Source organism: Euprymna scolopes, chromosome 46 (assembly GCF_053919585.1).
Source record: "Euprymna scolopes isolate OS-2025 chromosome 46, ASM5391958v1, whole genome shotgun sequence".
Classification (NCBI taxonomy): domain Eukaryota; kingdom Metazoa; phylum Mollusca; class Cephalopoda; order Sepiida; family Sepiolidae; genus Euprymna; species Euprymna scolopes.
The window spans coordinates 17231851-17248427 of record NC_136527.1 but is presented as its reverse complement, the minus strand read 5'-3'; the positions used below and the strand labels follow the sequence as shown (position 1 = coordinate 17248427).

General features: G+C 28.6%; 1 protein-coding gene across 14 annotated transcripts in view; it reads left to right on the top strand.

The window, feature by feature from the left end:
• The window catches only part of LOC145271243 (ATP-binding cassette sub-family C member 8-like), a 528909-nt gene that overhangs the window by 323723 nt on the left and 188609 nt on the right, over nucleotides 1-16577 (top strand). For all 14 annotated transcript variants that reach the window (XM_080126810.1, XM_080126808.1, XM_080126809.1 and 11 more), the window contains one exon: nucleotides 854-1096. In XM_080126810.1, coding sequence (XP_079982936.1) covers nucleotides 854-1096 — 243 coding nt within the window. The remainder of the gene's footprint in view (nucleotides 1-853; nucleotides 1097-16577) is intronic.

The following is a 16577-nucleotide window of genomic DNA, read 5'->3' as shown; positions in this document are numbered from 1 at the left end:
ACGACGTGCACATGGGGTTGATTTGTTTGGGAGAAGCACAGTATGACGCTAAGACATCTGTGTGCTGTTAAGACACGTGCACACCAGACCTTGACCACCACCTTGATTGCCATACATAGATACATTTAAACAGACAGGTGAGATTTATATTATAGAGTCAAGCAAGTAAGCAAAGATGCCCGGACGATCCACATAATCTATAAATATAAAAGCGAAAATGTATGTATGTATGTGTGTTCGCTTTTTCTGTGTGTCTACAAAAGGCTTCTTTCAGAGAAGCGGTCGGTCGGTTCACAACTTTTTAAAACTTTTATATCACATATAAATCGTAATATCTCAGAGTTAACAACGAAGCTCGCCTGTCTATTTAATTTGCTCGACTTCGGGAAGATAAATATTCAACATTTGTCGCTCGCCACATGTGGGTTAGTCTTTTTCCTATAACATCTTGGGAAAATAAAAACAAAAAAAAAGCGTTCTGCAGTAAATGAAATACTATCCCCGCAGTCAAACTTGACCTCATTAACTCATTAAAACGGGCACCTGCCAAATCCAAGTAATTAAATAAATTCAAACGTGTTTCCGTTAGCATCTCGCGGTAGGGCAATAGTTAACGTCGCACGTTTTTTTTTTTTTTTTCACACTTTTATTTACAACTTTGCCTCAACGGTTCGGGTTCGATCCTCATATTTACATTTTTTTTTTTTTAAACCCCACCCCTCACCCCCGGAGTTTCCACACACACCTCCAAACACCCGGGCAACCCCTCGCTAGTATTATCATAATTATCAAGATTGCATAACAATTCTTTTTTTTTTCTTATTGTGTTTTTTTGTCTTTTTTTCTCGGTCAGACCTTCTTGTATTATTTCACGGTGGAATCAGAGTCGCTGAGTCCCGGCAAGGTTTTCAGCGTGGCGGCCATCTTCCAAGTGATGTGCTACCCGCTCTACTTCCTGTGTGTTATCTACACCTCTTTCCTGAGCGCCAAGAGCAGCAGCAAACAGCTGACGTCCTTCTTGCAATCGACCACGATCTGCCAACACCCAAGTACGTTCTTCACCAAATGCACACAGATGCGAGACTCATCCACAGAGGTAAGCAACGCACATGCACGCTCATACTTTCTCCTCTGGAGATGAATCGTGAATTTGATTTTTAAGATCTAGTGGAGAAATCCGGTCACATCGATTTTCCCAGATCTCAGTACCCTGTATATCAAATTTAGAGTCTGTAGACTTAAAATTGACAGAGTTATTGCATAGGGAAATGTACGTACAGACAGACAGACAGACACTTTCACTTTTATAGACATATAGATAGATTTCTTTGATTATTAAAACCTCAAAATTTATATTAGTGAAAAATAGAAGATCGTCTTATGACCAATCGTTATGAAGGGGTCCACCAAGATTAAAAGAAGGGAAAAAGGGGTCCATGAGTAAAAAAAGGTTGAGAACCACTGATGTAGATAATAAACATATGGAGCACAAACTGTTGCTCGTTTTAATGGCACCATATTTTGAGTAAAAAAAAGTATTTAATTTATGAACTACTCTCATTTATACAGTTACTGCATACGAGGAGCTACTTTGACGAAGACTCGTAATTTTTTAAGTAATTCTCATTCCAATTCATGTGGTCCTGGATATGACCTTAAGCTATATCCGATGGTGAGGCCCCAGATTGAGGGCTTTGAGGAGTGTGGAGCCACCCTTTAATTGGCATTGCTCCCAGGTCCACTCTTACCTAGAGTGGTAGTACCTGTTAGGGTCCCAACTATGGGTTAAATAGAAACCGACTTGAAAAAAAAAAGTATTCTATTAAAATAAATTTCAAATCACTGGATTTAGCATTAAATAACCTGAAAAGGGTTGATATGCCGTAAAACAAAAACAACCAACCAACAAATACACACACGCAAACACACACACACACACACACATGCACACTTATACACACACTCAAACACACACACACACACAAATTTATTGTTCCTATTTACAATGCCTCCCCACGGGACAGAGTTAGACACCAGGGTCGTTTTTTAACATGGAGAAAAGGAACAAAAATAAAAATTGTCTCAGTCGTGAAGGATTTCTCCTCCACTGACAGAGAACAAGAAATTGAAGTGCAGGTGAGGGGGGACTTTGCCTGGGCGTAAACTACGCTTAAATATGATATTTTAATTTGTCCAGATTTCGTATACATTATTATAGAGTCGTGATTTCAAAAGTAAAAAAAAAAAACGTACGATGGGTGCCATCAGCTAGAACCGAAAGCAAAGTTGTAGCATTTAAAGCTGGTGACGTTACCACTGCACCAACGTGACACTCATATGGACTGATTAAAAATTAAAAAAATAAACTAAGATGAATGTACAAAAAGTATAACCATTTTTTTTTTTTTTTAAATTTGACCCATTTTTGACCCATTAAAAACTATTTTAACTGGTTAAAGACCCTGGTCACATTCAATGCTGCTAAGACTAAGTTTGTTTCCTTCAATAACTACAAGAAATCTTCTCTACCACCAATAGCAATGGCCAAGAACACATTGCCTGAAAGTACTTCTTTTAAACTCCTTGGCCTAACGTTTACAGGGAATATGAACTGGAATAGATACATTGAGAGCATTGCCAAGGCTGCTGCAAGGAAGGTTGGCTCTCTCTACCGTGCTAGAAAACTACTTACGCCTGACAGTATCCTATACCTCTTTAAGGCAACCATTCGCCCATGTATGGAGTACTGTTGTCACATGTGGGCTGGTGCATCTGCTGCTTGTCTCTCGCTCCTGGACAGGGTTCAAAAGAGAGTCGCCAACCTGATAGGTCCTGAACTGTCATCTAGGCTTCAGCCTCTGTCCCATCGACGAGATGTTGCATCCCTCTGCCTGTTCTACAAATACTTTAATATTGAATGCTCTGACGAACTGCAAACACTTGTACCTCCCCGACGTAACTACCCCCGACAAACTCGACAAGCTACTAAGTCTCATCCCTTTACAGTAGAGATCCCTAGGTGCAAGAAAGCCTTTTACTCCAATAGTTTCTTCCCCAGAACTGTGGGTCGTTGGAACTCCCTTCTGGGATTCTGCTTTCCCAACTGCAATGATATGCAGAAGTTCAAGTGTAATGTTAACAAACATCTTTCTACTCATCTCCCTTCATAATGACCCCGCTAATTAAGTCCCTAATAGTAGCCCCCTGCTTCAAAGTGGCACTGTGCCTTGTTTGGGGTGAAAATTGAATAAAAAAAAAAAAAAAAAAGAGCGGCCCGTAAAGACATCCAATCATTTGAGGTCCCTAGCACCGCTCTTCAACTTTTAGTTTCGGAAGAGATAGTTTGAAAATATGGAGACAGACAGACAGACAGACGGACATATAGCTTTTTATGTTAGATTACGTACGTTGAGTGAGGGTGAAACCGGTTGACTGTCTGGCCTAATTTTTTTTTTTATCATGGATGATAAAACATATCTTCACTTCATATTTGCAGTAATAAATATTCTGTATATTATTCAATTATAATGCACAAGTAACAAAATAATATATAGTCTGTTTAACAGTAACATCATATTATTATTTTTTATTAAAGTTATTATGTTTTAATCCATTCCAAATTTGAATCCTGTCAACTTTCATTCTTTCAGATACCATTAAATATGAAAACTTTCAGATACCATTAAATATGAAAGCTTTCAGATACCATTAAATATGAAAGCTTTCAGATACCATTAAATATGAAAACTTTCAGATACCATTAAATATGAAAACTTTCAAATACCATTAAATATGAAAACTTTCAAATACCATTAAATATGAAAACTTTCAGATACCATTAAATATGAAAACTTTCAGATACCATTAAATATGAAAACTTTCAAATACCATTAAATATGAAAACTTTCAGATACCATTAAATATGAAAGCTTTCAGATACCATTAAATATGAAAACTTTCAAATACCATTAAATATGAAAACTTTCAAATACCATTAAATATGAAAACTTTCAAATACCATTAAATATGAAAACTTTCAGATACCATTAAATATGAACACTTTCAGATACCATTAAATATGAACACTTTCAGATACCATTAGATATGAAAACTTTCAAATACCATTATATATGAAAACTTTCAGATACCATTAAATATGAAAACTTTCAAATACCATTAAATATGAAAACTTCCAGATACCATTAAATATGAAAAATTTCAGATACCATTAGATATGAAAACTTTCAGATACCATTAAATATGAAAACTTTCAGATACCATTAAATATGAAAACTTTCAGATACCATTAAATATGAAAACTTTCAGATACCATTAGATATGAAAACTTTCAGATACCATTAGATATGAACACTTTCAGATACCATTAAATATGAAAACTTTCAGATACCATTGGATAGGAAAACTTTCAGATACCATTAAATATGAAAACTTTCAGATACCATTAAATATGAAAACTTTCAGATACCATTAGATATGAACACTTTCAGATACCATTAAATATGAAAAATTTCAGATACCATTAGATATGAAAACTTTCAGATACCATTAGATATGAAAACTTTCAGATACCATTAAATATGAAAACTTTCAGATACCATTAGATATGAAAACTTTCAGATACCATTAGATATGAAAACTTTCAGATACCATTAAATATGAAAACTTTCAGATACCATTAGATATGAAAACTTTCAGATACCATTAAATATGAAAGCTTTCAGATACCATTAGATATGAAAACTTTCAGATACCATTAAATATGAAAACTTTCAGATACCATTAGATATGAAAACTTTCAGATACCATTAAATATGAAAACTTTCAGATACCATTAGATATGAAAACTTTCAGATACCATTAAATATGAAAACTTTCAGATACCATTAGATATGAAAACTTTCAGATACCATTAAATATGAAAGCTTTCAGATACCATTAGATATGAAAACTTTCAGATACCATTAGATATGAAAACTTTCAGATACCATTAAATATGAAAACTTTCAGATACCATTAGATATGAAAACTTTCAGATACCATTAGATATGAAAACTTTCAGATACCATTAAATATGAAAACTTTCAGATACCATTAGATATGAACACTTTCAGATACCATTAAATATGAACACTTTCAGATACCATTAGATATAAAAACTTTCAGATACCATTAGATATGAACACTTTCAGATACCATTAGATATGAAAACTTTCAGATACCATTAAATATGAAAGCTTTCAGATACCATTAGATATGAAAACTTTCAGATACCATTAAATATGAAAACTTTCAGATACCATTAAATATGAAAACTTTCAGATACCATTAAATATGAAAACTTTCAGATACCATTAAATATGAACACTTTCAGATACCATTAGATATGAAAACTTTCAGATACCATTAAATATGAAAGCTTTCAGATACCATTAGATATGAAAACTTTCAGATACCATTAAATATGAACACTTTCAGATACCATTAAATATGAAAGCTTTCAGATACCATTAAATATGAAAACTTTCAGATACCATTAGATATGAAAACTTTCAGATACCATTAAATATGAAAACTTTCAGATACCATTAAATATGAACACTTTCAGATACCATTAAATATGAAAACTTTCAGATACCATTAAATATGAAAACTTTCAGATACCATTAAATATGAAAACTTTCAGATACCATTAAATATGAACACTTTCAGATACCATTAGATATGAAAACTTTCAGATACCATTAAATATGAAAGCTTTCAGATACCATTAGATATGAAAACTTTCAGATACCATTAAATATGAACACTTTCAGATACCATTAAATATGAAAGCTTTCAGATACCATTAAATATGAAAACTTTCAGATACCATTAGATATGAAAACTTTCAGATACCATTAGATATGAACACTTTCAGATACCATTAGATATGAAAACTTTCAGATACCATTAAATATGAAAGCTTTCAGATACCATTAGATATGAAAACTTTCAGATACCATTAAATATGAAAACTTTCAGATACCATTAGATATGAAAACTTTCAGATACCATTAGATATGAACACTTTCAGATACCATTAGATATGAACACTTTCAGATACCATTAAATATGAACACTTTCAGATACCATTAGATATAAAAACTTTCAGATACCATTAGATATGAACACTTTCAGATACCATTAGATATGAAAACTTTCAGATACCATTAAATATGAAAGCTTTCAGATACCATTAGATATAAAAACTTTCAGATACCATTAAATATGAAAGCTTTCAGATACCATTAGATATGAACACTTTCAGATACCATTAAATATGAACACTTTCAGATACCATTAAATATGAACACTTTCAGATACCATTAGATATAAAAACTTTCAGATACCATTAGATATGAACACTTTCAGATACCATTAAATATGAACACTTTCAGATACCATTAGATATAAAAACTTTCAGATACCATTAAATATAAACACTTTCAGATACCATTAGATATGAAAACTTTCAGATACCATTAAATATGAAAGCTTTCAGATACCATTAGATATGAAAACTTTCAGATACCATTAAATATGAACACTTTCAGATACCATTAAATATGAAAGCTTTCAGATACCATTAAATATGAAAACTTTCAGATACCATTAGATATGAACACTTTCAGATACCATTAAATATGAAAGCTTTCAGATACCATTAGATATGAACACTTTCAGATACCATTAAATATGAACACTTTCAGATACCATTAGATATAAAAACTTTCAGATACCATTAGATATGAACACTTTCAGATACCATTAAATATGAACACTTTCAGATACCATTAGATATAAAAACTTTCAGATACCATTAAATATGAACACTTTCAGATACCATTAGATATGAAAACTTTCAGATACCATTAAATATGAAAGCTTTCAGATACCATTAGATATGAAAACTTTCAGATACCATTAAATATGAAAACTTTCAGATACCATTAAATATGAAAGCTTTCAGATACCATTAGATATGAAAACTTTCAGATACCATTAAATATGAACACTTTCAGATACCATTAAATATGAACACTTTCAGATACCATTAAATATGAAAGCTTTCAGATACCATTAGATATGAAAACTTTCAGATACCATTAAATATGAACACTTTCAGATACCATTAAATATGAAAGCTTTCAGATACCATTAAATATGAACACTTTCAGATACCATTAAATATGAACACTTTCAGATACCATTAAATATGAACACTTTCAGATACCATTAAATATGAACACTTTCAGATACCATTAAATATGAAAGCTTTCAGATACCATTAAATATGAAAGCTTTCAGATACCATTAAATATGAAAACTTTCAGATACCATTAAATATGAAAACTTTCAGATACCATTAAATATGAACACTTTCAGATACCATTAGATATAAAAACTTTCAGATACCATTAAATATGAACACTTTCAGATACCATTAGATATGAAAACTTTCAGATACCATTAAATATGAAAGCTTTCAGATACCATTAAATATGAAAACTTTCAGATACCATTAAATATGAAAGCTTTCAGATACCATTAGATATGAAAACTTTCAGATACAATTAAATATGAACACTTTCAGATACCATTAGATATAAAAACTTTCAGATACCATTAGATATGAAAACTTTCAGATACCATTAAATATGAACACTTTCAGATACCATTAGATATGAACACTTTCAGATACCATTAGATATAAAAACTTTCAGATACCATTAGATATGAAAACTTTCAGATACCATTAGATATGAACACTTTCAGATACCATTAGATATGAAAACTTTCAGATACCATTAAATATGAAAGCTTTCAGATACCATTAGATATGAAAGCTTTCAGATACCATTAGATATGAAAACTTTCAGATACCATTAAATATTAAAACTTTCAGATACCATTAGATATGAACACTTTCAGATACCATTAGATATGAAAACTTTCAGATACCATTAAATATGAAAGCTTTCAGATACCATTAGATATAAAAACTTTCAGATACCATTAAATATGAAAACTTTCAGATACCATTAGATATGAAAGCTTTCAGATACCATTAGATATGAAAACTTTCAGATACCATTAAATATGAAAACTTTCAGATACCATTAAATATGAAAACTTTCAGATACCATTAAATATGAAAACTTTCAGATACCATTTAATATGAAAACTTTAAGATACCATTAAATATGAAAACTTTAAGATACCATTAAATATGAAAACTTTCAGATACCATTAAATATGAAAACTTTCAGATACCATTAAATATGAAAACTTTAAGATACCATTAAATATGAAAACTTTCAGATACCATTAAATATGAAAACTTTCAGATACCATTAAATATGAAAACTTTCAGATACCATTAAATATGAAAACTTTAAGATACCATTAAATATGAAAACTTTCAGATACCATTAAATATGAAAACTTTCAGATAACATTAAATATGAAAACTTTCAGATACCATTTAATATGAAAACTTTAAGATACCATTAAATATGAAAACTTTCAGATACCATTAGATATGAAAACTTTCAGATACCATTAAATATGAAAACTTTCAGATACCATTAAATATGAAAACTTTCAGATACCATTAAATATGAAAACTTTCAGATACCATTAAATATGAAAACTTTCAGATACCATTAAATATGAACACTTTCAGATACCATTAAATATGAAAACTTTCAGATACCATTAGATATGAACACTTTCAGATACCATTAAATATGAACACTTTCAGATACCATTAAATATGAACACTTTCAGATACCATTAAATATGAAAACTTTCAGATACCATTAGATATGAAAACTTTCAGATACCATAAGATATGAACACTTTCAGATACCATTAGATATGAAAACTTTCAGATACCATTAGATATGAAAACTTTCAGATACCATTAGATATTAAAACTTTCAGATACCATTAAATATGAAAGCTTTCAGATACCATTAAATCTGAAAACTTTCAGATACCATTAGATATGAAAACTTTCAGATACCATTACATATGAAAACTTTCAGATACCATTAAATATGAACACTTTCAGATACCATTAAATATGAAAACTTTCAGATACCATTAGATATGAACACTTTCAGATACCATTACATATGAAAGCTTTAAGATACCATTAAATATGAAAACTTTCAGATACCATTAAATATGAAAACTTTCAGATACCATTAAATATGAAAACTTTCAGATACCATTAGATATGAACACTTTCAGATACCATTAGATATTAACACTTTCAGATACCATTAAATATGAAAACTTTCAGATACCATTAAATATGAAAACTTTCAGATACCATTAGATATGAAAGCTTTCAGATACCATTAGATATGAAAACTTTCAGATACCATTAGATATGAAAGCTTTCAGATACCATTAAATATGAAAACTTTCAGATACCATTAAATATGAAAACTTTCAGATACCATTAGATATGAAAACTTTCAAATACCATTAAATATGAAAACTTTCAGATACCATTAGATATGAAAACTTTCAGATACGATTAGATATGAAAACTTTCAGATACCATTAAATATGAAAACCTTCAGATACCATTAAATATGAAAACTTTCAGATACCATTAAATATGAAAACTTTCAGATACCATTAAATATGAAAACTTTCAGATACCATTAAATATGAAAACTTTCAGATACCATTAGATATGAAAACTTTCAGATACCATTAGATATGAAAACTTTCAGATACCATTAAATATGAAAACTTTCAGATACCATTAGATATGAAAGCTTTCAGATAGCATTAGATATGAAAACTTTCAGATACCATTAAATATGAAAACTTTCAGATACCATTAAATATGAAAACTTTCAGATACCATTAAATATGAAAACTTTCAGATACCATTAGATATGAAAACTTTCAGATACCATTAGATATGAAAACTTCCAGATACCATTAGATATGAAAACTTTAAGATACCATTAGATATGAAAACTTTCAGATACCATTAGATATGAAAACTTTCAGATACCATTAGATATGAAAACTTTCAGATACCATTAGATATGAAAACCTTCAGATACCATTAGATATAAAAGCTTTCAGATACCATTAAATATGAAAACTTTCAGATACCATTAAATATGAAAACTTTCAGATAACATTAAATATGAAAGCTTTCAGATACCATTAAATATGAAAACTTTCAGATACCATTAAATATGAAAACTTTCAGATACCATTAAATATGAAAACTTTCAGATACCATTAAATATGAAAACTTTCAGATACCATTAAATATGAAAACTTTCAGATACCATTAAATATGAAAACTTTCAGATACCATTAAATATGAAAACTTTCAGATACCATTAAATATGAAAACTTTCAGATACCATTAGATATGAAAACTTTCAGATACCATTAGATATGAAAACTTTCAGATACCATTAAATATGAAAACTTTCAGATACCATTAAATATGAAAACTTTCAGATACCATTAAATATGAAAACTTTCAGATACCATTAGATATGAAAACTTTCAGATACCATTAGATATGAAAACTTTCAGATACCATTAAATATGAAAACTTTCAGATACCATTAAATATGAAAACTTTCAGATACCATTAAATATGAAAACTTTCAGATACCATTAAATATGAAAACTTTCAGATACCATTAGATATGAAAACTTTCAGATACCATTAAATATGAAAACTTTCAGATACCATTAAATATGAAAACTTTCAGATACCATTAAATATGAAAACTTTCAGATACCATTAAATATGAAAACTTTCAGATACCATTAAATATGAAAACTTTCAGATACCATTAAATATGAAAACTTTCAGATACCATTAGATATGAAAACTTTCAGATACCATTAGATATGAAAACTTTCAGATACCATAAGATATGAACACTTTCAGATACCATTAGATATGAACACTTTCAGATACCATTAGATATTAAAACTTTCAGATACCATTAGATATTAAAACTTTCAGATACCATTAAATATGAAAGCTTTCAGATACCATTAGATATGAAAACTTTCAGATACCATTAAATATGAAAGCTTTCAGATACCATTAAATCTGAAAACTTTCAGATACCATTAGATATGAAAACTTTCAGATACCATTAAATATGAAAGCTTTCAGATACCATTAGATATGAAAACTTTCAGATACCATTAGATATGAACACTTTCAGATACCATTAAATATGAACACTTTCAGATACCATTAAATATGAAAACTTTCAGATACCATTCAATATGAAAACTTTCAGATACCATTACATATTAAAACTTTCAGATACCATAAGATATGAATACTTTCCGATACCATTAGATATGAACACTTTCAGATACCATTAAATATGAAAACCTTCAGATACCATTAGATATGAAAACTTTCAGATACCATTAAATATGAAAACTTTCAGATACCATTAGATATGAAAACTTTCAGATACCATTAGATATGAAAACTTTCAGATACCATTAGATATGAAAACTTTCAGATACCATTAGATATGAAAACTTTCAGATACCATTAAATATGAAAACTTTCAGATACCATTAAATATGAAAACTTTCAGATACCATTAAATAAGAAAACTTTTAGATACCATTAGATATGAACACTTTCAGATACCATTAAATATGAAAACTTTCAGATACCATTAAATATGAAAACTTTCAGATACCATTAAATATGAAAACTTTAAGATACCATTAGATATGAACACTTTCAGATACCATTAGATATGAACACTTTCAGATACCATTAAATATGAAAACTTTCAGATACCATTAGATATGAAAACTTTCAGATACCATTAGATATGAAAACTTTCAGATACCATTAGATATGAAAGCTTTCAGATACCATTAAATATGAAAACTTTCAGATACCATTAAATATGAAAACTTTCAGATACCATTAAATATGAAAGCTTTCAGATACCATTAGATATGAAAACTTTCAGATACCATTAAATATGAACACTTTCAGATACGATTAAATATGAAAACTTTCAGATACAATTAGATATGAAAACTTTCAGATACCATTAGATATGAACACTTTCAGATACCATTAGATATGAACACTTTCAGATACCATTAGATATGAAAACTTTCAGATACCATTAGATATGAAAACTTTCAGATACCATTAGATAGGAAAGCTTTCAGATACCATTAAATATGAAAACTTTCAGATACCATTAGATATGAAAACTTTCAGATACCATTAAATATGAAAACTTTAAGATACCATTAGATATGAAAACTTTCAGATACCATTAAATATGAAAACTTTCAGATACCATTAAATATGAAAACTTTCAGATACCATTAGATATGAAAACTTTCAGATACCATTAGATATGAACACTTTCAGATACCATTAGATATGAACACTTTCAGATACCATTAGATATGAAAACTTTCAGATACCATTAGATATGAAAACTTTCAGATACCATTAGATATGAAAGCTTTCAGATACCATTAAATATGAAAACTTTCAGATACTATTAGATATGAAAACTTTCAGATACCATTAGATATGAACACTTTCAGATACCATTAGATATGAAAACTTTAAGATACCATTAGATATGAAAACTTTCAGATACCATTAGATATGAAAACTTTATGATACCATTAGATATGAAAACTTTCAGATACCATTAGATATAAAAGCTTTCAGATACCATTAAATATGAAAACTTTCAGATACCATTAAATATGAAAACTTTCAGATACCATTAAATATGAAAACTTTCAGATACCATTAAATATGAAAACTTTCAGATACCATTAAATATGAAAACTTTCAGATACCATTAAATATGAAAACTTTCAGATACCATTAAATATGAAAACTTTCAGATACCATTAGATATGAAAACTTTCAGATACCATTAGATATGAAAACTTTCAGATACCATAAGATATGAACACTTTCAGATACCATTAGATATGAACACTTTCAGATACCATTAGATATTAAAACTTTCAGATACCATTAGATATTAAAACTTTCAGATACCATTAAATATGAAAGCTTTCAGATACCATTAGATATGAAAACTTTCAGATACCATTAAATATGAAAGCTTTCAGATACCATTAAATCTGAAAACTTTCAGATACCATTAGATATGAAAACTTTCAGATACCATTAAATATGAAAGCTTTCAGATACCATTAGATATGAAAACTTTCAGATACCATTAGATATGAACACTTTCAGATACCATTAAATATGAACACTTTCAGATACCATTAAATATGAAAACTTTCAGATACCATTCAATATGAAAACTTTCAGATACCATTACATATGAAAACTTTCAGATACCATAAGATATGAATACTTTCCGATACCATTAGATATGAACACTTTCAGATACCATTAAATATGAAAACCTTCAGATACCATTAGATATGAAAACTTTCAGATACCATTAAATATGAAAACTTTCAGATACCATTAGATATGAAAACTTTCAGATACCATTAGATATGAAAACTTTCAGATACCATTAGATATGAAAACTTTCAGATACCATTAGATATGAAAACTTTCAGATACCATTAAATATGAAAACTTTCAGATACCATTAAATATGAAAACTTTCAGATACCATTAAATAAGAAAACTTTTAGATACCATTAGATATGAACACTTTCAGATACCATTAAATATGAAAACTTTCAGATACCATTAAATATGAAAACTTTCAGATACCATTAAATATGAAAACTTTAAGATACCATTAGATATGAACACTTTCAGATACCATTAGATATGAACACTTTCAGATACCATTAAATATGAAAACTTTCAGATACCATTAGATATGAAAACTTTCAGATACCATTAGATATGAAAACTTTCAGATACCATTAGATATGAAAGCTTTCAGATACCATTAAATATGAAAACTTTCAGATACCATTAAATATGAAAACTTTCAGATACCATTAAATATGAAAGCTTTCAGATACCATTAGATATGAAAACTTTCAGATACCATTAAATATGAACACTTTCAGATACGATTAAATATGAAAACTTTCAGATACAATTAGATATGAAAACTTTCAGATACCATTAGATATGAACACTTTCAGATACCATTAGATATGAACACTTTCAGATACCATTAGATATGAAAACTTTCAGATACCATTAGATATGAAAACTTTCAGATACCATTAGATAGGAAAGCTTTCAGATACCATTAAATATGAAAACTTTCAGATACCATTAGATATGAAAACTTTCAGATACCATTAAATATGAAAACTTTAAGATACCATTAGATATGAAAACTTTCAGATACCATTAAATATGAAAACTTTCAGATACCATTAAATATGAAAACTTTCAGATACCATTAGATATGAAAACTTTCAGATACCATTAGATATGAACACTTTCAGATACCATTAGATATGAACACTTTAAGATACCATTAGATATGAAAACTTTCAGATACCATTAGATATGAAAACTTTCAGATACCATTAGATATGAAAGCTTTCAGATACCATTAAATATGAAAACTTTCAGATACCATTAGATATGAAAACTTTCAGATACCATTAGATATGAACACTTTCAGATACCATTAGATATGAAAACTTTAAGATACCATTAGATATGAAAACTTTCAGATACCATTAGATATGAAAACTTTATGATACCATTAGATATGAAAACTTTCAGATACCATTAGATATAAAAGCTTTCAGATACCATTAAATATGAAAACTTTCAGATACCATTAAATATGAAAACTTTCAGATACCATTAAATATGAAAACTTTCAGATACCATTAAATATGAAAACTTTCAGATACCATTAAATATGAAAACTTTCAGATACCATTAAATATGAAAACTTTCAGATACCATTAAATATGAAAACTTTCAGATACCATTAGATATGAAAACTTTCAGATACCATTAGATATGAAAACTTTCAGATACCATTAGATATGAAAACTTTCAGATACCATTAGATATGAAAACTTTCAGATACCATAAGATATGAACACTTTCAGATACCATTAGATATGAACACTTTCAGATACCATTAGATATTAAAACTTTCAGATACCATTAGATATGAAAGCTTTCAGATACCATTAGATATGAAAGCTTTCAGATACCATTAAATATGAAAACTTTCAGATACCATTAGATATTAAAGCTTTCAGATACCATTAGATATGAACACTTTCAGATACCATTAGATATGAAAACTTTCAGATACCATTAAATATGAAAGCTTTCAGATACCATTAGATATGAACACTTTCAGATACCATTAGATATGAAAACTTTCAGATACCATTAAATATGAAAACTTTCAGATACCATTAAATATGAAAACTTTCAGATACAATTAGATATGAAAACTTTCAGATACCATTAGATATGAACACTTTCAGATACCATTAGATATGAAAACTTTCAGATAACATTAGATATGAAAGCTTTCAGATAACATTAAATATGAAAACTTTCAGATACCATTAAATATGAAAACTTTCAGATACCATTATATATGAAAACTTTCAGATACCATTAGATATGAAAGCTTTCAGATAACATTAAATATGAAAACTTTCAGATACCATTAAATATGAAAACTTTCAGATACCATTAAATATGAAAGCTTTCAGATACCATTAAATATGAAAACTTTCAGATACCATTAAATATGAACACTTTCAGATACCATTAGATATGAAAGCTTTCAGATACCATTAAATATGAAAACTTTCAGATACCATTAAATATGAACACTTTCAGATACCATTAGATATTAACACTTTCAGATACCATTAAATATGAACACTTTCAGATACCATTACATATGAAAGCTTTAAGATACCATTAAATATGAAAACTTTCAGATACCATTAAATATGAACACTTTCAGATACCATTAAATATGAAAACTTTCAGATACCATTAGATATGAAAACTTTCAGATACCATTAGATATGAAAGCATTCAGATAACATTAAATATGAAAACTTTCAGATACCATTAAATATGAAAACTTTCAGATACCATAAATATGAAAACTTTCAGATACCATTAGATATGAAAGTTTCAGATAACATTAAATATGAAAACTTTCAGATACCATTAAATATGAACACTTTCAGATACCATTAAATATGAACACTTTCAGATACCATTAAATATGAAAACTTTCAGATACCATTAGATATGAAAACTTTCAGATACCATTAAATATGAACACTTTCAGATACCATTAAATATGAAAACTTTCAGATACCATTAGATATGAAAACTTTCAGATACCATTAGATATGAAAACTTTCAGATACCATTAAATATGAAAACTTTCAGATACCATTAGATATGAAAACTTTCAGATACCATTTAATATGAAAACTTTAAGATACCATTAAATATTAAAACTTGCAGATACCAT